Here is a 24,650-nt window from a genome sequence, read left to right on the forward strand (position 1 = left end):
GTTTTTTTTTCTATTTGAAGTGTTTATATAATTTCAAATATAATGTATAACCTAACGTCAATATATTTCCGGTTCAAAAGTACAAGATTCCAAATGAATTTGGTACCAGATAGACATGAATAATAATAAATTGATGAAGATAAGGTCGGAGTTGGATCAGAAAACAAAAAATTCCACCTTGCAAACTCGATTCAAATATTTTTTTCTGGCCTTTTGCAGTCAAATCTTTCGGAGAATATTGTATCCAACATGATTCATTTAAACACGAGTTTGGTTCCAATGTCGATTCGGCCGAAATTTACTTCAATTTCGAGCCCCCATACAGTAACCAGAATCCATAGCGGCGGCTGTTTTCTAGTGTCAGCTTCGAAAATCCCGGCACGCGACCGGTTGATTACGTTTGGTAAATACAAAGGGAAAATGCTAGGGAGCCTGCCGTCCAGCTATCTGAGATGGGTATCGAAGAATCTCAGAGCCGGAGACACGCAAGAATGGGCGAAGCTGGCGGACGAGGTGCTTGTGGACTCGGTTTACCGAGACCGTGTGGAGTGGGAGTTGGCGGAGAATGTTCTGAATGGGAACAATGTGGGTTCTTCCTCATCGGGCAACACCAGTGTGTCCGTGTTACTGGAAATGAGCGAGAGGTTTGGGTGGGACAAGGATGATAAGGTTGGGTGGAGTAAGATTGATTTTGGGCTGTTGGGAACGTCCAAAGGGAGCAGAATCCCTCGTAAGAGTGTTGAACCAGACAAGGAAAGTGTAAAAAGTGATGGAGGTGGGAGAAGAAGGACGAGGGTGAGCCGTCCGCCGTTGCAGACAGAGACAGGCGGTGGTGGGAAATTGGGCAAAGGTTCCGGGAATGGACAAGAGCCATGTGTGGGTGATGAGGACACTTACAGAGTGGCAAATCCGTTCCCTGGCAGGGAAGCATTCTTCGACAGGGTCCGCAGAACATCTCGCCGAGCGTAAGATTTTGATTTGGATAAAGGAATTCGTTACACACTAGTTCAAGAATTAGTCATTGAGAAAAAAGATTTCAAAGATGTAGAGAGTAGGAGTTGGTCATATATCAAGTATTGATTGTGTCTTTTAGTTTGGAAAGATTATCATTTTACAATAAACTAGTGATCGCATCTTTTCACATCTCTCTCTTAACTATTTGCTCAGTTTTCATGGAGACTAGAGGTTTGGATCAAGTCATTTGATAGATAAATGGATTTGAAATGTCATTTCAGTTTAAAAGTAATCGAGAATTGAAACTCATGAACTTGAAAATGGACCAATAATTAAGTGTTCGAAATTCCCATCCACTAAATTCTTCGATCAGAAAACAACGTAATGGTATTTCAAGAATGGATGATAATCTCATTGATGTTCCTCCCTTTATTATACATTCTTCGTATTTTTTTTTATCAATATTCATTTCTTAATACATTTGAATTCGAATGTTTAGACTTGGATATGCTTATGTCATATCATTTTTTTCTATGCATCGTTTGTTACTATTCTGCATATTGTATATGAATTAATTATAAAATTATTATTATTTTGGTTATTTTAGGATACAGATTGCAGAGATAATCAATTTATGACACAAGATATACATAGCAAAGGGAAGCATAATTTCACAAGAAAATTGGTGATGTTAATATTCCAAATAGATTCTACATCTACCTTCATATTTGTACAAAATGCCCTCGTCAATTATAAGGAAACTTCGTTTGTTGAGAGAAATTGTAAAAAAAAAAAAAAAAAAAAAAGAGGCGGGNGGATTGCTAATCGCTCAACCTTTTCTAGGTTTCTGTGGTCTAACTAGATTATCCTTGGAAGTTGAAGTAGTCCTCTTTGAATACTCCTTCCGTCTAGAGTCCGACTTCTTTGAAGATACGAGTGCTGATGACAAGAGAGCGTCAACAGCCTCACGCTGCTGTTTCCTTTTTGTGAATGAATCTGTTAATATTTCAACTCGATCAAAAGCCCCTTTCTCATCCTGCTCCTTAAAGCTAATCTCAGAATGCGATGTGCCTACTTTCATCTCCTGCGGTCGCTTATCGTGCTTAATAGTTTCTACACACATTTCGTCAGATACAGATTTTGGTTGCTTCAGACTTCTACTATTTACCTTCCCAGAATTAGCAAAACGCCTCCTTACACTGTCACTGGTTATTTCTTTCACCACATTGATTCGCCTGTCACTGGTTTTATCAGTGCTCTCTTGGTTTTCTTCCACTATCGACTTTCCATCCTTCAATAATTTGTCATCGCTATCTTCAAGTGCAACAGGTGCAACAACCTTTTCCAGTGGGATATTCATTCCATCTCTGACTCTGTTTTTTTTGTTCATATCAGCATCTTTTGCTGCATGAGAAACATCTTCACCTATAGTACAGGCAATATCTGATACAGTATTATTATATTTTCTCTTCCTTTCAGCAGAATGCTTCACGATCTTCTTCTTTGTATTCACACATCCGCTTACAGCTCTGGAGCTTTCAACTTGCTCCAACTGACCAGAAATACTTGTGAGATTTCCTGAATTTGGCCTTGTCTCCGAAGTGGACCTAAACATCGAACTATAGGGTTTTCTTCCTGATACAATCAAATTTCTTCGTCCTGCATCTTCCACAAGAGCTGCCCAACTAGCGTTTGTCTGCAATGTTCTTGCATTGCCAAAAATCCATAATGAAAGTTTCGCCCTAGTCAAAGCAACATTCATCCGTCTAACATCAGCAACGAATCCAAGATTGCTAGAGCCAATCCCAGTTTTCTCAGAGGAAGATCCAGCCGCTCTAACAGTAGAAAGTAGCAGGATGTCCACCTCTCGACCTTGAAAACCATCAACAGTATTAAATTCAATTTCAGCCGTGACAGAAGATCCAAATGCACTTGAGAACCGTGATTGCAAAAGTGATAGCTGACATTTGTAAGGAGTAATGACTCCAATTTTTCTGGCAAGAAATTCCGAGGGATACCTGTCAAAGATAACCAGGTTTTACTTTTACAGGTCACTGATAAGGATCACATGAAGGGAAAAATACCTTTTCTTAAAATATCGCAACAATTCAACTGCAGCATCAGATTCACACTCGTTGTATATAGACATTGCAGCTGCACCTTTACCACGTGTCTCCCTCCCATCAAGAATATCAAACAACATATAGGGTCCCAGGCACAAAGTTTCATGAAAGGATGCAGCTTTGCCGAACATCTGATCTCCGTTCTGTAGCTTGCCCTCATAAAAATGTGAAGAAGGAAAGCTGCATATCTCCGGATGCATCCTGTACTGCAAATTTCATAGATATTTTTTTTCAAAAAAAATGCTGAGTTGGAGTGAGATAAGTATTAATGGCAACAGTAGAACAAAAATCTATGAAGGACAAAAAGACCAGAAGAGGCCACAAAAAGAACTAAATAAATGACATCCTGTTGCACCTCAATGTGAAATGGGCTAAATAATGAATAGCATGTTTCTTTGGTAAGTTTATAGTATAGGACCTGTATCTCCAAGTCTCTTCACCCTAAAGAATTTATAAGTTCACACTCCTGTAATTTACAAAGTTTTCATGTACACAAGGTCGCCGGTATGAATTAAACTCAGGTATAGCCAAGGATTACATGACAGGCCACAATCTACATCCACCATCAGCATTTCAGTCTGAATCAACTAAGAGGCCTTTAAATTTTGTCATTTTGTGAACACCACCGAAGGTTCATCTTTCGTATAGCAACTCTTCCGTCGTACGAGAAGGACCCAGTCAGGATACTCGCGAAAAATCAAAGCTCTTGAGATAAAAGGTGATCCCTTTGCCAAAAAGATCCAGACATTTTTTTCCTTAAAGATGATACTCTTCATCTTCTAATTTCCCCAACAAGAAAAAGTACAGATGAATCAAATGAGGCACAAAGATAAAGTTAATGTTACGTAATCAAGTCCAGAAGGTAGCAATTCTGAATAAATACGAACTTCTAGAGCATGTAGAAAAAGGGAAAAGGTTTTCTTCACATAAAAATATCATGTTAAAGTCAAACTACCTGTTGGGTCAGCATGATCACTGGATGGCCGGCCCTCTGCAACCTTTCAAACATGCTGCATTGAAACAGGTATTTGTTGGCAACAGTGGAGATGACAGTAGCAGGAAGTTGCTTCGGATCACCAACCTTTTGAAAATGATTCCCACATTAGTGATACCTTGCATTCTTGAACAAAGATGAAACAAATACTCATCAACTGCTTACCATGATGCATTTCGTTCCCCTCGACTTTAGGAGCTGCAGAGGAATCAGAGTGGCAGGTTCCAGCGCCTTGATTAAAAAAATTTGGAGCAGAGTTTCAAAAGGTAGAAAAGAAAGATAAACGAGCATTAATGGTAGACAAAAGACAAATCGACATAGAGAACGAGGATAAGACAAGAAGAAGAGACAGATTCTAGTACCTGAGCAGCTTCATCAATGACAACAGCATCAAATAAAGAACTCTCATATGAGTGATTGAAGTTATGGCCAGATATAGATTCTGAGCACACCCCATATAAATCTCCACCACAGCCACTAAGTGTAGTCACCACAATTTCAGCCTCCTTTAAGATAGCTGTTCGAAATTTATTTCTTAGGGTTCTGATTTCTTCACTGGCTTTCCTCTCCCTTGCCTGAAAGTTGGCAAGATCTGCATATAATGTTTTTTTCTTTTCATATAATTTCCTAAGCTTTTCTTTTAGTTCTTCGTCAGACAACTCCACTGTATCTGAGTACCCTCCTTCCACCAGATTTTTTGAGTCTGAATGTCTTTCCTGCAAGTTAGCCCGCTTTGCTTCATAGTATCTTATGTTGTCTACTAACTTCTCCAGGTTAGTACGTATGATCAGTAAAGAGTCGGCACTAGTTCCACTCTGTTTTTCGTCATTCTTGCTGCCTTTTTCTTCCTTCAGGCGGTTTTCAACTAGTGTATCGAGAAAGAAGGGTAACGAATTTGGATGGACTGTTTTCACATTACCCACCCTCACAAGATATGGCTTGTACATTAGTCCATCACAGCCATAAAGACCTTCACAGGATATTCTTGCAACTAGCTCGTCAACTGCAGCATTGGATTGGGCACAAATGAGAATCCGGCCTCTACTGCGGCTTCTCATAATTTTATTATTCTTTTCTGCTTCCTCATTTAATTGTCTAGCCAATGCAGCATCCTGCCAGGATCTCGCAATTGCAACAGACTGGCTGATCCGTTGGTTAGTGCTAGAGCTACTGACACAAACTTGGTCATAATTTCTCCATCTTTTGGCATCTGAGAAAGCAAGCACGCCACTAATGATGGCCACAATTGTACGGGTCTTTCCAGTTCCTGGTGGAAAAGGGGGTTTTCAAAGCAAGTATCAATGCATGAACTAATTGATACATAAACAAAGAGCAAAAAATATGAGAAAAAAGTGGAAAATAAAAAATTCGCACCAGGAGGACCCTGTATAAGAGTTAACTCAAAGTCCTTGTCAAATGGACCAATAGCAACACTAATAGCCTGCAACTGACTGCCATTATATGATGACTTAATAATTTGCTGCATTGGCTGAGACAATTTACTTAAATTCCCAGTTCTTGATTCATATTGACAACAATGTTGATTAACAGGATTCAAGATAACTGGAAGCAAAGGTATTTCCCTTATTGATGACAGTGCCTGGAATTCTCGAAGTTGAGGGGTGATGTTCATGATGCGACTAACATACCACTTGCTTCGTTCCGTAAGAAGCTTTCTGGCTCGGTTGAGGCGAGGGCATCCTTGCATATAGAGTCTGATGGCTATAATATTTAACCTTTTTTTACTTTCTTTGTCACGCCTCTCAACCTGTGTAGAAGATTCACAAACCATCAACAAAATGCAAACCAACCATTTCAACAATACAATTTAAGAGAATTAGTCAACCTACCTATCGATAAGCATAAAAAAATATTATTAAACTAACACGAAAAAAGGAATGGATCAAATTTTAAAAATTATACATTTTCTAAACTGATATGTAAAGAAAAGGAAGGACAACTTAGTGTTATCAATTTGATGATCCATCGGACAAAAGTGTTCTGCGACTTATATTGGTGAAAATCAAAAAGAATTTCAGAAACTACAGAAATATGATTGGGTGGAAGTGTGTAAAAATGATTCTAGACATAATAGCTCCTGCAACTAAAACGGTACATGAGGACTTAGAAAATGTGATGTAAGGTTGTCATAGAAGGATATGTTGTGACTTGACTTGAGATGGCAGATGGCCCTTGATAGAGAATAGGAGAATATTTTGCTAATATCGTGCTCATAAGCAAGGGCCAAAACTTGGTTGGGTTGAATTACTCTTTCACAACTATGTTAATCCTCTAAATGAATCTTGGTAAACTAAAGTTTTTTCATGAGTCATGATATTAATTGAAAGCCATATTGAAACCCTCTTTTTCTTTCTCCCCTTCTATATTAGGTAACCACTCAGATCATACATGCCTACCCAAATAAAGAACCTAACTGCTTAGTTTACAGCATTTTGTGTAAGGAATACCTTTCCTATAGCATGAACATCTCCTGAAGCATTTTGCAGAGGTTGTTTTGTAAGTAAAATAAGATCATTGTCCGACAAGATTTTAGATCCTGTAGAATTGGTTTCATCATGTACAAAGCGAACAACGTGAAAATCATCAATTCTCTCAACGGACAGCACAGATAAAGTTCCACAACACATTTCTTCAGCAGAAGACATCTCTTGAAAGGAATTCTGCACTTGAGCTTTGAGTTCTTCCAATACAAATGGCCGAAAAATTTCAACATATTCATCAGGTGATTGGAAACAAACAGGGATTTTCTTCAGTGTGCTACTGTTTTCACAGTCTTTGCTTTCACAGTCTTTGTTACTTCCAGATGTCAATCCAACATCTAGAAAAAAATCTGATTTTAGGATGGGTCTATACCAGTCATCAAGTCTAGGGAGATTAAATCTTTTCACTTCACCACCCAGCCTTTTAAAGCCGTGTTTGTTCTCCACGGGTAAGGCAAGCTGGATGACTTGCCGTTTTAGGCCAGAAGCACTTGGTTTTGTAGTCAGAGCTTGCTGGCGCTTTGATGGTTTGAAAAATGAAAACTGCCATGTGTCAACATCAGTATCACATACCATTTGTTTTAGGACTTCCTCACTTGTTTTAAAAGTTTTTTTCAAACCATGCTGAACCTTGCTGGCAGAATTACTGGAACATAATTTAGATGCGTCAGAATCAAATTGCTTTGAATTGGTAAATTCATCAGATGAGTTCTTCAAATTTGGATTGTCCTGTGATAAGAAAGAACTGGAAACACAATCTTCAATTTTAGTTCCTTTCGTTTTGCCATCTGATGGCTCTAATTTAACAGGTGATACACGTGGCTTCCTGCCTTCCATTGGTTCTAAGCTCATTTTCTCAGTAATATGATTAACTGTACGAGAACTTAGTTGATGACAAGTCTCTGGAGAACCCATTGAACTGTCATGGTTGCTGAAATAATTTTCCTTCAGGTCAGAGCACGGTACTCTTCCGGCAGCACTAGCACCAAAGAAATCATCACGAGTTGTACTTTGACTCGACTGACTATGAGTCTCAGAAATATCTACTTCTTTCTCATCATCAGACAGAATTATGGCATGTCCTCTCTCCTGCTTAATCAATGCTTCAGAATCTAGAACACTTGCCTTCGCTTCATCAAATATCAAATTTTCAGAATCCTCCACTGAACAGGTTCTCCTATTCAATGAATCTTCAGATATTGAATGTTTCGATTTGAGACCGGTGCTCTTGATCGAATGACGGTCATCCAATAATGCAATAGAAAGGAAGGCCACTTGCTTACTCACATCATCTGTTGAAATTTTTTCTGCACTCCATTTAAAGACACAATAGTCATGTTCTCAACAATATTGAAAATATAAAAAGCAAGAGAAAGATCAAGAGTAAACTAAAAGGATACCATAAAAAATAAGTTTCTCGATGTCGTTGATTACTGAAGCAGATTTACTACTGCAGGAAGCTTTTATTAGACCAAGCAAAGAAGCCATCGTTTGTTTCCAATATCGAACCAATACAGCAAGTGATGACTTCCCCCAATCAACCAAATCATGGAGCCACTTCAAATTATCTAAAGTTTCCACCATTGTCCCATAATCTCTGGGAAGCCTTTCAAAAACAACAGGAATGACTTCAAGAAGACGGATGCACATCATCTGAAACAATAAATGTAGTCTAGGTTGAAGGAATCTCACTCTGCATGCGGCAGAATAAAATAAGAAAAATATGTTCCTTAAAGTTCTAATAAACCAAAATTTTATAGCATGCATCAACAGCGCAAAAAACAAGTGAAGACATTAATTATTGGTAGAATATGTTCATCACTGGGATGAGCAGTCATTGAGTTTCATGTTCAACCACTTATGCCTCAATATCAATAGATGCATAGAATTCAAAGTAAATGCTTTTCAATGAAGAACTGAGAAAGGATTTATCTTCAGGAGCGACAAAAACCATGGATATCCATATAGCAACTATAACAGACTCAGGGCCATGCACAATAACAATTGAATTAACAACACATACTAAAAATTGGTATCGCTAAACAGTAGTTCAAAGACCTGAGATGCTGTGTGATCAATAAATGTTTTGCCTCCATCCAAGCATTTCACAATTGCAGGCCAGGCAACTTGTGAGAGCAAGCGGATAAATTTCTTCCACAATGTAGAACAAACAATTGATGGATATTCATCACAGTCAGTGGTCAAAGAATCTAACAAAGGTTGCTTTAAAAATCCACCTGGCATAGAGATCTTTGAAACATCTGAAACAGCTGAAAGATTTTGAGATACCGTCTGTACAGATGAATTCCCTTCTTTGAGCAATTTAGATAAGATGAAGAAGAGGTGATGTAAAGTCTGAAAGTTTAACAGAACAGTATCCAACTGGACCTGAAAAAATGTTGAAGTAAAATACATCAGTGAGCAAAACTGTATGGTTTCTTACTGGTTTGTGACTCACAAGAAACTACAGAGAGAATATGTCAAACAAGCAATCATTTCATGGGTTCTCTTAAATATCTTAAAACTTAGCCATGAGAGAAGGGACAATTTGAAAAAGAACAAGGAACCAGAAAACCAGTGTGAGCAATAAAACAGAAGGGTATAGCATGAGCAATAACAAATTTTAGTAAATCAGATTCCACTACTTTTATAAAAAAGCAGAATTCCAAAAAAAAAATCCTCGCAACTCAGATAGATATAAACATATATGTAATTGCAAGTTGTGTGACCTTTATCTCGGCATGATTCACAAGCCATTACTATAAGAGATCTTTTAACATCTGCACAAACTTATTCCCAACAGAAAATAATATTATCCCAGCAACATCTTACTAGTTTCAGAGCGTGTCTCAAACCCAAAAGGAGAGCTGACAATGACAACGGAGTAGAACAAAGAAATTGGAGACCACTGGTGAGACCACGCACATCCGAAACTTGTTCAAGGATAAGCCTGGCCACTTGTCTAGCACTCTGAAACAATCAGATAAATTTGGGTACAAACTTTAGACGTAATCAACCGTGCATACACTATATGGGCAAAACAAAAAAGGCAAATATAAATAAAAAGAGGTCACGCATATAGAGAAGATGGTCAATCATCAAAAGGAACCAAGGAAAACAACAATTACATCATTGGGATCAACAAACAAGAGAATCAAACTATCGCTCATCATTGGTTCCCAGGTCCACTGCTTCCTAAGCTGACCTTGTTCCATCCGAACAGCGTAGTGAGTCATGAATCTGCAATATAGTCCTATATTGTGTAAAATCTATTAACTGGCTCATTTAGAGTGTAAATAGGCAGTGTTCACCAAATTATGATTTTCATACTACAAAAGCTTCAATAATTCATCTCAGCAATTAAGGCACTAACCTCTTGAAAGTCCTAACCAAAGGCAGACACATAGTTGAAATTCTGATAGAGTTTTTGGACTCTGTTCCACCCCCACCGTCGTCACAGCCAGAGGGAACCTTCCACCCGAACAGATAAGAAATTTCTGAAGCACAGGTCGCCAACCAATTTCTAAGAGAGAGAGTAATCACGGTGCTATTCTCAGGCTCTATCAATGAAAACCGAGATAATGCCCAAAAAACAGCCTTGGAGAATGACAACGGAAGGATCGAGGGATCTATTTCAGCAAACACATCAAACCATAGCATTGGTACACACATCCAACTCCCATCTACTTGTGAAACTATTTTATGCTGGAGAGTAAATTCTTTCCAACAACTAGCATCTCTCTCATTAATATCGAGAGCAGATAAAATACCTTCTTCACCATCATACTCACAATAATTAGGTATGACTGGTGTATCACCAGAATGTAACTGACCATTCATAATCAGGGACAGAAAGGCAGAAGCATCAGATACGATAACAGTTTGAATAAGATCGATTGCAGGTTGTCGAAGGGAACTGTGAAGTGATAAATCCTTCAGGGAAGACACAATGGAGGGACCCCTGAGAAATGCGCAAGGAAACAGAAAATAAATTGAATATAATAAACGTTATCCAGTGAAAACACCAGCGTAAATTAATGATCACGAATGGAATATAGCCGTCTCGAAATCCACACAGCTCGTCTGCATACTTAAAGTAACGCTTATAAACCCACTGCAAAGAGTTGCCTACCACATGTGAGCACATTCAGCAGGTGGGGAAGGTGGGTCCATACTGTATCCTCGTAGAACAATGAGAACCGCTATCTGCATACACAAGGGAAAAATCAGAGAGATTCAGCCAGCTTTCGCTAAGATCATGTGGAGGATCAAACAGAAACCTGAGAAGCTTTTTTCTTCATCAATATGCTGAAATTACTACTCATGGGTACTTGATGCAGCAGAAAGTAAAGGAAATGTCTTCTTTGTTTTTCATGTTCTCCATCTTGCAATGATTCAAGAGACTAGAAGGAAAAGATCACAATTTACTGGCAATAAAACATATCACACCATGTAGTCACCAAGGCATTAAACAAACAGTAAAGAGAGAGAAAAACACAATTTTTAATGACTTCAAACAAAGTAAACCCATAAACATGCCTGCAGAAATGGCTGGAAAAGATCAAAAATTTCTTTATGGCTTTTCTCATTTCGAGTATGAAAACACTGACCAAGAAGAGTATTCCTCATAACACTAGGAGATAATGTAGCCCTCAACCACAGTTTGCATCCTGAGCAGAAAACCATTAAAAACTTAATGCCGAAAATTTGGATGTAAAAAAGTACCAAACAGAGAAAATAATTAGATACCAAGCTTTTCAAATAGTAGTCTCATGCAGTTAACAGCATGAGAACATTCCAATGAATCATCGCTAATATTGTTCAGCACAATACTTAGGAAAACGGGATAGCGATCTAAAATCCCTTCCTCGAATGCAGCAGGTTCTAAGAACCCAACCCTTCAAAGTGCGAAATCAAGATAATTAGCCACAAACAAAAAAAGGATGGAGTTACACAATGAGAAAGTAAACACCAAGTCACCAACTGCTCCCTACAACGCTTTAATTCCAAGCCATACTGTAATTCGATCTAGCTGCACCCTAGGCCTTGATGTCTCAATAGCTGATGCTGTGTTTTCTGTTTGCAATATGAAGATGCATTTCTTTATCAAATTCTGCAACGGATCCAAATCTGTTGATCTCCTGCATTAAACATAAAAATAAATCAAACATGATATAATTTGCAAATGCCTATGGTTGGATACCATGCATTCCTGTTCAACACGGCTGATTGTGCTTAGATTGTTGGTTAATTTTGTTATAGCTAAAATAAATTGCACTCTATTTTAATTTTATTTTTTAGTTTATGGTATTAGTTCAGCCTCTAGGATATATTTTTTTAGGAAATCACTTGAACCTATACTGGATTATTGGCGAGTTTTGGTGATTATGAGATTGAATTACATGTGTTATTCATTATTTTCTTAATCTTTATTAAATAGGGTGGGCAGTTGGTTGTCGGCGAGGGTCTTTTTCGTTTTCCCAACCACTTTCTGGCTTCTATCTTTCGGCCAGTCTCTTTAGCGCCGGAAATTTTTCTCAGATTGCCCGTGTCAGTTCCCCTTTTTGTCCTGTTTTTTCTTCCCCTCTTCCTTTTTGCTACATAGATTTCCCAGTATCCTCTTGGCCTAGCCTCATCCCTGCCGTGTATTCAGTCCTATAGTGTAGTTGCTTTGGTACTCCCTAATTAGCTGCTTGAGTTATTTTTCAAGACGTGTCAGTGAGGACTCTCGAAGCCGCCATTGAGGAGATTCCGAATAGGATGGGCAGTCAGCCTTTGTGGGGGTTTTGCGTTCCCTTTGTTGATCGTCTGGAGGGAGAGTTTAAGGTTGAGCAGAAACTGTTTCTCATCAGAATGGGTAGTGGGGGGTCTTCAATTTGTCTAACAGAAAGAACTAGAAATGCGAGTTATTTTTTGGAAGCGGATTTTGGTAGTACACAATGGTTGTGTTCCAAGCTTTGGGATTACGTCAATAATTTTAAATCATTCCCGACTTTAACCGATTCAGGGGAAACAGTGCAGTACTCTCTATTCAAAGGTTATCCTATTTTATTTCAATTATATGCAGTTCATAATAAACTTTAAATCTTATTTCTAATTTTATCCGGTTGGAGGGTTCTTCATAATCTTTTTCTATATTATGGATCTTGCATCTACGGAGGGATCTTAGGGACGAGGAAGTGAATGAAAGTTGAGCTCTTTGCTAGGATCTTAAGATGGGGTCGGATTGATGGAGAGGTTGATGATTTCAGGGTTTGGGGCGGGGATCCTTCCGGAGTATTCTCAGTCAAATCTTTCTACGAATCTTTCTTCCGATTAGTAGTTTTCCTTTATTTTCTCTCTTTAATGTCATTTGGAAAGTTCCGATCCCACCAAAAGTTCAGGTCTTCTCGTGGATTGCGGTGTTGGGTAAGCCGCAAACTTGTAAGATAATGCAAAAGAGGTGGTCTTTGTGTGCTATGTGTCCGAATTGGTGCGTGTTGTGTTGGAAAAAGGTGGAGAATCAGGATCATCTGGTTATTCGTTGTTTTTTCACGAGCTATATGTTGCAAATCTTGGACGCGATCTTGGTAGGCGGAGTATAATTTTTTGAACAGTGATAATTCATTGTATTTGATTGTCAGTATGGTTGGAACGGAATAGACGGATATTTTACAGTCTAGAAGAGTCGGTTGAATAGTGTTGGAAAAAGATTAAGATTAGAGTTTAAGAACTTCTCGATTTCAGATTTATTGAAGGATTAGAGTTATATATGTTCTTGATTCGAGCAGGGTTTTTTGTCTTTATTATTTGTTTCTGTGAGGATTATTTTTCGGCCATATGTAATTATTTGCTTCTAATTAATTAATATAATATAGTTTCTTATAAAAAAATATAAGGGCAAAAAATAAAATACGTGAGATTAACGTGTTCGAACTGTCAATTTTGGCCGTCGAGTTAATGTGTTCGAACAGTAAATGTTGACCGTCGAGTTAACGTCGACGATTATTTAGGACCAATTTAAAAACTTTAAGGACTAAATCCACACATGAATATATTGAGGGACTGAACTGAGAATGAATCTAAACTATAGGGACCATTTATTGTATCACCCCAATTTTAGTTTATAATTTTATTATTTTAATTAGACTAATTTAGTTTATAAATAATCAAGCGTTGAATAAATAAATGGTCTCATGGAAATAATTCCTCCAACTTAAGCTATTGTATCATCTTATTACATACTTGCGATGTAAAAATCATCAACGACCGTTAATACATGGGTTCTAGTGCAGGTATTGAGTTGAATGCAAATGTGACAGCAAAATTCAAGCCATGACATGTTTCAAACATCGGCATAAAAAAGGTACCTCAATTTGCCCATACGTCCAGCCAAACGAAGGCCTATTGATCGTGCTCTTCTACTTTTAAGAAAAAGCAACACGTACACTCCCTGATAAACAAATAAAAAAAGATATACTAGATAGTTTCGCATGAATAACAGAGGAAGTTAACAAGTATATCCTAAAAAAGAAACCTAAAGAAAACAGGATAGTGGTTCACAATGAAGTTGTACCGGATACTGTTGATTTCCATCCAGTTTCAGTTCATGTGAATTATCGATTGCTTCAATAAAAATTTGAAACTCGGTAGCCAAAGATTGGTCATCCAATAAGATGGGAAACATCAAAACCTGTTGTCCAAAAAAGTCATAATAAGGGCAAATAAATATTGAGACATACAATCTGAGCTGATCAAAAGGAAGAACCATATCTGTCCAGTATTTTTTCTAATCATGGACCGAAAACCCAGAGTTCATATATGCAAGCCCAACAAGCAGAACTTGTTTGGATAACTAATTTATAATGTTCAATATGACCAAAAAATAAAATTAGTAGACCTGAGAGCATCAATAATTTTCTTTCCCATTCCCATACCCAAAAACCATTAGCCACTAAAATCATCACCCCAAAATAGTTAAGAAGACAAGTGAAGAAGAAACACATCTCATTTTGAATCCATGAAACTTGATATAGATACCAGTCGGATAAATTAATAAGAGTTGCTTAAGCTGGATCAGAACATAATTAATGAGCAGATATAGTTCGTTGTATCTTGTAATATTTGCAGGTAATCTCTGTGTCTTAGAGTTTCAGAGCATGCACGAAGGAGAATTGTAACTATCTCAGGATACATAACAAGCAAGTTCTATCTCAAAATACTTTTAACAAATAAGTTGAAAATGTCACGTAAAAGTAAAACCCCCACCCCACTTGCAGTAGAAGCAATTGACGAATCTGTTTAAATAATTTAAAACGCACTAATAATTTGGTGCAGAAATTATTGTTTAAAGTCCAATCAGAATAGTCTGTCATGCTGATAAACTTTCATTTGTAAAAATTACCATATCTGCAAACTGATAAACGTGGCAGTATGATGCTTTATTTCCTTTTCATAAAGTAGATTGAAAAGATACATGTGTGAATAATATATTTGGAAATGATACATCAAAATTCTGTGAAAGGCAAAATCTGTAACCTTGAGACACCATTCAATCCATTAGATAGGAATGATGCATAACTTCTAAAGATTAACTGTCCATAAATTCGAAAAAAGCGTATTTTGCTCTTCGTAAAAAATCGATCAAAGAAGTGATCTCTTGATACTCATAGAAGCAGGTGCACAAGAGCAAGAAAAAGGTACAGGACAGGAGAATTTTCAGAATTTTCAAGGAAGAGGAAAAATGATTTTAGTCTATAACTCTTACATCAACCAAATGGCACCCAATATTTTTAAACAAAAAAAAGTTATCTGAACTATCGTTTACTGATATTGTTTCTGTATCCTTCATTGGCATTCTACACAATCCTTCTCATAATTGGTAGTATTTGTCAATAATTTAGGGATTGCTAGCTACTTTCATGTTATTCTAATAAATTAGAAAATTACCATAAATCAGGAAGAATTAGCGATTTTCTAACTTGATCTGATATTAAGGTCCAGAAATCAATCTGGGGATTACTCTCTCGTTGTCCTATTTTAGCATACATGTTTATATACTTGAATAATAAGAAAATATCTTGAGTTTATCTCTATGGTTTTTTGTTTTACGCTGCAGTGCCTTTGTCTTGATTCAACTTACTTTTCACATTGCTGGAAGAATTTATGAGGCATTTCCTTCTCCCAGTATGTTCTCAAGCAGGTGACAGGTTCCCATTTTATGATATGTTTTATGATCAATTTCAGTTGACTATCACCCTTCAAGAATTAAATCACCATTCATAACGAACATCTCATAATAAGGGCCATGTGGCAAAGACACGAGACAGACAACAAGGTCTTCACAAAATTGTTTATGCTACACACATGATATGAGACACCACTCAGATCTGACAATAACTTTGGTCACTCCTGTCTAGAGTTTCCCATATCAACACTCCATCTTAAGTTAAAAGAAAGGGGCAGAACCAGGTCGAATCATGGAAAATACCTCGAACAAAATACTAACAACTTCCCCGTAATCATATCAACACTCCAACTTGAGTTAAAAGAAAGGGGCAGAATCAGGACGAATCATGGAAAAATACCTCAAACAAAATACTAACAACTTCCCCGTAATCATGCGCCGGATCATACTCTCCTCTCACTATTCTAGCATTGAGATCTTTGAGGTGTTGGGTTACTCGCTCTTCATCAAGAACGTGAAGAACATCAAGAAGAGGATTGACGCAACTCTTCTCATATTCAGTGCCATACATCTCCTGTGATTGATGATGTTGGTGAATACACAGAGTGCAACATTTCATCTCTTCAGAAATTCTATCCCACAATAACTTCAGAGGAGAACCATGGCGTTCTTCCTTGAAATAACTGAAGAAAGTCTCCAGAAGAGGGCCCATAAGATCCCAATAACCACACCAAACGTGATTTTCCTTTGGTAAATGAATCAAAAAGCTGAAGGCATCTGAAAACCTGGCAAAGTTTTACATTTTTCATGGACTCTAGTTAAAGAAGAAGAATTTCGAAGGTAAATGATACCATTGTTCTTTGAGTTGTCGAAGACGACGCCTTCTGATGGGATGAGTAGAAGATGGGGCGTCCTCCTCATCCTGTTGATCAATATCACTCCATCGCTCCAATAACTGCTTTCTGCTCGTCTCCTTCGTCGCCATTGCAGGTACTTCCTCCAGGAATTAGGGCTTTTTCAGATTACGCGCGAAATGGAGTTTGATATAAAGGAGGCTAAATGGGTTCCACTTCGAATAATTTTATTTTATTTTAAAAAAACACTTGGAACAATTTCATTCAATTAAATTAATAATAATGATAATTTCATTGTGATACTTTGTCTCGCATCTTAAAAATCAAAAGATTTAAAATGAGTTTATAATAACTTACAATGGACTTCTATAGCAACTTGGGTTAATCATTTTCGTAAAAGCGAGGACGGATACGAAGTAGTTGCTATAGGGGCCCATTGTACAGTCACGCAGGCGTGGGCCCGGGCTCGGGGCGTGACAGAATGGTATCAGAGCCGGTCATCGGCATGGAACACCGGGAAATAAGTGCCATACGGGGCAAAGTGCTACGTTCATGGGAGCCACCTCTTGAACCTGCAGGGCAAAGTGTTACATGACGGGAGCCACCTCTTGAACCTGTAGGAACCACCTCTAGATTCTCGGCGCTGGTGGACCGAGGGGTCAGGCCGCGACGAGGACGTCGCGTTCTGAAGGAGGGGTGATTGTGATACCCTTGTCCCACATCTTAAAAATCAAAAAATTTAAAATGAGTTTATAATGGCTTACAATGGACTTCTATAGCAACTTGGGTTAATCATTTTCGTAAAAGCGAAGACGAATACGAAGTAGATGCTATAGGAGCCCATTGTACAATCACGCAGGCGCGAGCCCGGGCTCAAGGCGAGATATCCATGGCCAACACAAAAAAGAACTTGCTACTCAGTTCAGCCCTTTGGATATGTGTGTGCATAGACCCATCTGCATGTCAATAGATCAGGTTGTTATGTTAATGAGTTCAGATATGAGTGTCTCTTATTGTTATTGTTTGTGTTGTTTTTTGTTACTCTGTCTTATAATTTTTTGTTGCTAACTTAGTCAATTAGATATTAGTCTTATCCATCAAAATCTGGCGTCTTTTTTTATAGATCAACCAGATCATAAACCAGCATCAGCAACTTGAAGCATGATAACTTTCCATGAGATCTCTAATCTGAGTAGGTCTCTCACTTAAACATTCTTAACCCAATAACTTACAAATTTTTATATAACAAAATATTAGCAGAAAATGAAATTTCCGAAAAATAAGAAGAAAATGAAATCACACATCCAAAAAATTTGAATTTAAAATTTGGAAAGAAAAGAATGAAAAATTTGGTAGGAAATAAAGTTAAATGAAATAAAATATATTTATATATGAAATTTTATAATTAAAAAAAGGTGATCGGGCTTTAGCTCAGCTGATCTCACATTCGGTTCTTTCTTGTAGACTCAAGTTCGAGTCCTCCTCATAGATTAGGTGATCAAAAATTTTAAAAAAAATTGAGGGAAAATGGTGACCTCGCCTCCACGCTACTAGAAAGAGATTATAAAATCACATCAAAATGCATTTGTTTATCACAAAAATTTGGGCCCTGTCAGACACGAAGTTGTATTAAATATGTTAAATCTGACTTCTACGATCAAATTATGTAGATCCTGATTCAATCGTTAGTCATAATTCCCTTGGTAAACCACCAAAAACTAGGAAACTGAATAAGAGAATTGAACGAAAACTCATGAACAACAAAAAATTATTTTTACAACTAGAATTGAAAAACGAAGGAATATAAGCTAAAATTGAAGGAATACTAGAAAAAAACTATAAATTAGCGAACTAAAATTTAAGAAATTATTCAGAGCATATTTGTTTGAGTTTTTGATTGATGCGTTGTGTCTCCATGTTTATATCATTGTGTCTACTTTTGTTATGATTCCTCAAGGTAGTTTGCCACATCTTCCACGATCATTAGTCGTGGATCATGGCTCAACTTTCTCAAAGGAGAAGAAGGTAGAGCTAACTTCTCCAACCAACCAAATAAGTCTAATAAGACTCTAAGATTCGAGCCAAATATTTATTGGGTTTTTATCTTGGCCTTAATTTTGGATCTATATTTTTCTGCTCACCTTTGTTCATCATTTTTTAATTAATCAGAGTCTGCCACATTCATACACGTATTTCTTCTTAATTCACTGAATGATTGTGTTGATCTATGGGATGTGGGGATAAACTATGTCCTCCGGACATGCTCTCTTGTGTTCTTTGTGGACACTCTTTGACTAGTAAGATCCTCATCAGCTCTTAACTGAGAAAATTATTGATAACCTTATGGCACATCTTCTACGATCATTGATCATAGATCGTGGCTCAACTTCCTCAAGTGCGCGAACATAGGTTTAACTTCTTAAACCGACCAAATCAACCTAATGAGCTTCTAAAGATTCCAGTCAAAATATTCGTCGGGATTTTATCGTGGGTCTAAAATTTGGATTTTGATACATCTTTTATTTTTTTAAAAAATTTAAAATCACTAGATCTCATTATAAAACGAAATGTGGTCCATATGCTTATTGAGCAAATCATTGAAAATCATATATTTTCTTTAAGATTGGACACGTCCTTGCCTGATCATTTCAAATACATAAATGTTTAAATCCAATTACTAAATAGAAATTTCATTTTATTTCCAAACATAGCATTAAAAATCAACCAAATCCAAACTAAATTCATATTTTTTTCGGCCTTGAAGTTTAATCGATCTCGAATATGTACAATCGACTGATTTTTTTATCTTAGGGATCAACGCACTTGATAATAAAATTTAAGTAAATCAAGAAATTGATGCACATTCTCTTAATAGTACTAATCAGGAAAAATGATTAGAATTACAAAATTCTTTGTGTTTTAATAATAAATTTATCTTTTGGTACTGATTTAAACAATCTCGCAGGCTGTGTTTCGTTTGCCATATAAAGAGTTGATTGTCTGATGATCATTATTTGTCATTTGTTCTTTTCACTGATTGACCGGCCCAATTTAATCTTTGGGCCTGTGATAAATAGATAAGTTGGGAGGAGAAGAGATCCCTACCCACCCAAGTGATGTGTAACGCTCCGAAAATTTTAAGGTCCACACGAACCACATGCATGCAAGCTATTAAATTCTCTTGTATTATAATTAAATCTTTTAATTGCATTAATTAATTATGTTGTGCATATTGACATGTTTAAAATATATTTTTTTACATGGTTGCATTAAAATGTATTTTTAAAGGTTATTCGAGTTGCGATCGAGGAACGGAGACCGAGGGCTGAAAAATAGAAAATGTTTTTATTAAACGATTTCTTTTAATTATTTAAAATAAGGGTGATGTTTTTTCGTATTTTTGAAAATAAGGGGTTTTGAGGTGATTTTAGATGCCGGGACGTAAATTTTATCGGTGTTGGATTTTTAACAAAAATCCAAGCGTTTTGGCAACCCGGCTGTTAAATTCACAAAATTATATGCTATGCATGATTTCTATAAAGTGATGAGAATGTAAACGTTGAAGGAAGTGAAGTAATTGTGACTAATTCGATAATGTTGGAGATATCGTGAGGGTGACGGTCCCAGTGGGAGCCCGACGATCGTATTTCCATTATTACGAATATGAGGACATGAGGTAACGGTATGAGGTTACCGTAAGAATGAGAATATCATGAGGGGAAAAGGCCTCAGAGGGAGCCCATTTATGGGAAAAGGCCCCAAAGGGAGCCCCGACGATCGTATTTCTATTCGATGAGGATAGGCCAAGGCTCAGTTGACGGGTGATAGTGTCGCTGATGTCCCCGCCGCCCAGTACTGTGGTTACATGTAGATGGATCCATCGACTTTTTGAGGTTTGAGGAAAGTTACAATTAACGATCTGAATTCAACAAAGGAAAAGGTAAAAATGTTTATGATCATGAAAAAGGTTTTATGTTATGTTTTGAGGAAAAGGAAAAGGTTAAGGTTTAAGTTATGTATGTCATGAAAATGTTTATGAAAATGTTTACGAAAATGTTCATGTTTAAAGTTTATGCATCTTCATGAAAACGATATTTTAAGTACAAGTATTTTTCACTGTTGCATGTGATTTTATAAGTATTTCTTGTTATCAAGATTATGGTGCGTTGAGTCTTTAGACTCACTAAGTGTGATTGATGCAGGTGTTTATGATATTAATGTTATGGGAGGTCTTGATGGTTGACCTGACTGTACTGAAGGTGCACACAACCCGAGGACCAGCAGTATCCAGTACTAAAAAATATTAAAGATGAGAAAATATCATTTTTACACAAATACCCTTTTCCCAATAAACCCTACAAGGTTGTGTTTAGTTTGCCAGATAAATAGTTGATTGTCTCATAATCATTATTTGTCATTTGTTCTTCTCACTAATTGACCGGCCCAATTTAATCTTTGGGCCTGTGATAAATAGATAAGTTGGGAGGAGAAGAGATCTCTACCCACCCAAGTGATGAGTATCCAGTACTAAACAATATTAAAGATGAGAAAATATCTTGACACAAATACCTTTTTCCCAATAAACTCTACAAGAGTGAGAAGCGGCAATATTTTTTCTGCAGGGAAAAAAGGTGGTACTTTACCCTCTTCCTCCCATGACCACTGTACGATGAAATGAAGAAAAATAAATTTCAGAAGGTGTAGCAAGCATCGACAAAGGTAAGTGTGTCGATCTTCATGACAATGCTTAGTTTCTTCAAGAATTTTAATCATCTTTTGTTTTGAAGTTTGTTGTTATGAATATCGACCAGCAATTAATTTTCTGAAGATGGAGATCTCTACATTGATTTAAGGAATAATTATTTTATCCCTATTTTTTTCGAAACATTTGTTGGCAATAACCTCTTTTTCGAATAAATGTTCAAAATTTTTATTGTGTTTTCTCTTATATGTCGATACACCGTGTTGGGCAAACATAAGAACTATTTTTTTGGGCTTTAATTTACTTGTTTTTTTATGTTTCAAAGTTCAGTTATCGCCATTGTGTATCTAAATTTATTTTAGAATATTGTATATATCAATGGCATGGTGTTTGTTTCAAGATTGTTTCCACATTCTGGTTTTATCTCATATTGTTGAATACTAATTTGCTCTTGTAGCAACAAGTTTTTTATAAGGGGTAGCATTGACAAAGAAGTGATCGTAAATAAGACGTAAATATTTTTATGTGAAGGTTTTTGAAGAGATAATGAAGTTTTCTTCTGGCCTGGGAGACACATTAAGGGTTGAGTGATTTCTTGTGGATAGGTATGGAAAGAAGGTTCAATTGAGGGCATTTTGGGAAATTAAGGTATATTTTTAAATTTTTTACTTTTATAATCAATCACACCAAACACTAAATTATTTATCCCAATTTTCTAATCATTCATACCAAACATTGTATATTTAATCACATTAAATCAACTATCTTTATATTTATATAAATAATCATTTAAATATTTTTTTACTCAGTTATCCAATCACACAAATCAAACGGAGCCCAAGAGTGAGAAGCGGTAATATTTTTTCTGCAGGAAAAAAGGCGGTATTTTACCCTCTTCCTCCCATGACCACTGTACGATGAAATGAAGAAAAATAAATTTCAGAAGGTGTAGCAAGCATCGACCAAGGTAAGTGTGTCGATCTTCATGACAATGCTTAGTTTCTTCAAGAATTTTAATCATTCTTTGTTTTGAAGTTATGAATATCGACCAACAATTAATTTTTTGAAGATGGAGATCTCTACATTGATTTAAGTAATAATTATTTTGTCCATATTTTTTCGAAACATTTGTTGGCAATAACCTCTTTTTCGAATAAATGCTCAAAATTTTTATTTGTGTTTTCTCTGATGTTTCGATACACCGTGTTGGGCAAACATAAGAACTGTTACTTGTTTTTTTTGTTTCAAAGTTCAGCTATCGCCATTGTGTATCTAAATTTATTTTAGAATATTGTATATATTAATGACATGGTGTTTGTTTCAAGATTTTTTCCACCTTCTGGTTTTATCTCCTACTATTAAATACTAATTTGCTCTTGTAGCAATAATTTTTTATAAAGGGTAGTATTGACAAAGAAGTGATTATGAATAAGACGTAAATACACACTGTACTATCCTCTACTTCGTCTTTTTATTACAAATCCTTCTCGTGTTTAGAATATAGTTTGTTATTGCACTAAGTTTAAATTAATTTAAGGAAGTGGATAAATTTTGTCGGTTGAATGGAGAAAGATTAAGTGTTTTTTCATTATGTTCAAATCCTATAGTCGCAAACAACAATATACATGTACACCAATGCGAATTGATGTATGATTTTCCAGAAACAAAGTGTAAAGGGATTATTACAAGTTTCTACAATAAAGGAAATAAATGGCCTAAGTGTTTATGCATTGTACCCAAGTTAATTGAATTTGTATTCCATTTACTAATCATATGGCAGAAACATTTCTGCTGCTTCTGCCATGGATGGAGAAGATTATTATATCCAATATGCTTTAGTTTTATATAAACGGTGATGTGTTCATTTGTGTTCTTGAGTCTTGTAACATGGTATTACCAGAAGCTCATAGCACCACGTAAGCATAGGTGTCGCTGAACAGATATTTCATACAATGCGGCAGAAAGAATTGTATGTACTCAAGTAAACCACTTGCATAGGATTATTGAAGCAAGTGATGTGCAATGTTTTGTCAACTTAAGGATGTGTCGAAACGCATTCGGAAGACTATGTTACTTGGTAAGGCATGTCAATGGGGTTTTAGATTCTCGATATGTCAGAGTCGAGGAGAAGGTTGCAATGCTCTTGTCGATATGAGCGCATCATAAAAAGAATAGGATTGAAGGAAAATATAATTTCCATATTAAATTTATTTCTCAAGATATATTCTTCTTTGTTGATATAATATTTAATATTTATTTATGGTTTTGCCTTTCTAGATAATTATGTTAAGATTTTATTGTGATATAATATATTCCTTAAATTTAATTTCCTATTGATAAGATTATGTGGAATATTGAGTTTTACCTTCCTAGATATTATATTTATGATAAAGATCTTCTAGATATAATATTTATGATAATGATTTACATGATATGGTATTATTGATTTTGTTTCTAATAGAATTCTTGTATACCATATCTTATAGATTTCCGTCAAGATAAATCATAGAAGAGGAGACATTTATAAATAAGAGATGTAGATGCAAAAGCACAGAGGGAAGAGAAAAATTCAGAGAGTTCACGTGTAGGATTTTTCGTGGAAGAGATTTTCGTGAAAGGAGTTTTTTGTTGAGATAGTTTTTCGTGGAGGTGATTTTTGTGGGAGTTTTTAGTGGGAGATTTTCGTGGTGTTCTCTTCTCTCGATTAAATATACACGCACTTGTGCACGTAATAGATTTCAGAGAAATATTTCTTCAAGGGACGTGTTGTTGTGAAGAGTGCAGATACCGCGTGTTGCCTTGAATGTTGGAGACATCTCAGGCAACATCCGTAACGAAGTTGGTTGAAGATTGTTTTCATGGCTTCTCTTTTGTCATCACATTTTTAGCTTTCTTGTTTAAGTTTTATTCTGGTTATTTGTTTTAGAAAGCATTTGTTTTCTCAACTTGTTGAGGAAATTGATTTTTGTTATAATCACTAGTGATAGGTTTTTGTGTAAACGATTTGATTTTCTAGTGATTAATTTTCGCCATAAGACACTGCACAAGTATTTATACTTGTGCAAATTTAATCTTGTCCATCTATTTATTTAAAGCGAATTTGTGTTACAAAATATTCTGCTGTATGTTGTCCGATATGTTGTAACATCTGGCACAACACTTAATTATGATAAAACACAAATTTACAATTTACACTGCTATTATCATATTTACTCTAATCTGTCGAACACAACATCCTTTACAAGGATAATTGGACACGACTATTTATGAAGTGGCCACACTGTAAGCACTCACTTCCATGAAATACTTAAAGCAATTCTTATGCTACACACGTTACTTCTTGCGAAGCCAATTCC

At 36.2% G+C, this 24,650-nt stretch overlaps 1 protein-coding gene across 5 annotated transcripts; it reads right to left on the reverse strand.

Moving 5' to 3' along the window:
- Positions 1-1,752: 1,752 nt before the first annotated feature.
- LOC140957825 (uncharacterized) lies at positions 1,753-16,800 on the reverse strand. Of its 5 annotated transcripts, none has more exons than XM_073415217.1 (21): positions 16,590-16,798; positions 16,139-16,515; positions 14,128-14,244; positions 13,922-14,004; positions 11,567-11,713; positions 11,322-11,470; positions 11,112-11,242; positions 10,853-10,975; positions 10,705-10,778; positions 9,946-10,533; positions 9,701-9,812; positions 9,405-9,542; positions 8,631-8,960; positions 7,973-8,225; positions 6,540-7,879; positions 5,446-5,839; positions 4,434-5,338; positions 4,237-4,302; positions 4,033-4,158; positions 3,039-3,283; positions 1,753-2,972 (listed from the first exon to the last, which is right to left on the reverse strand). In XM_073415217.1, exons 1-21 carry the CDS (start codon positions 16,657-16,659, stop codon positions 1,784-1,786), a joined length of 6,957 nt encoding a protein of 2,318 aa, XP_073271318.1. In that variant the 5' UTR covers positions 16,660-16,798; the 3' UTR covers positions 1,753-1,783. The 5 variants fall into 5 exon arrangements, 4 of the variants coding, with proteins under 4 accessions (XP_073271318.1, XP_073271317.1, XP_073271319.1 ...); XM_073415216.1 differs by having other exon boundaries at positions 16,139-16,523; XR_012171697.1 differs by having other exon boundaries at positions 2,753-2,972; positions 3,039-3,278; positions 16,139-16,523; positions 16,590-16,800.
- Positions 16,801-24,650: the final 7,850 nt, after the last annotated feature.

The sequence above is a fragment of the Primulina huaijiensis genome, chromosome 14 (assembly GCF_012295235.1).
Source record: "Primulina huaijiensis isolate GDHJ02 chromosome 14, ASM1229523v2, whole genome shotgun sequence".
NCBI classification, from domain to species: Eukaryota; Viridiplantae; Streptophyta; class Magnoliopsida; order Lamiales; family Gesneriaceae; genus Primulina; species Primulina huaijiensis.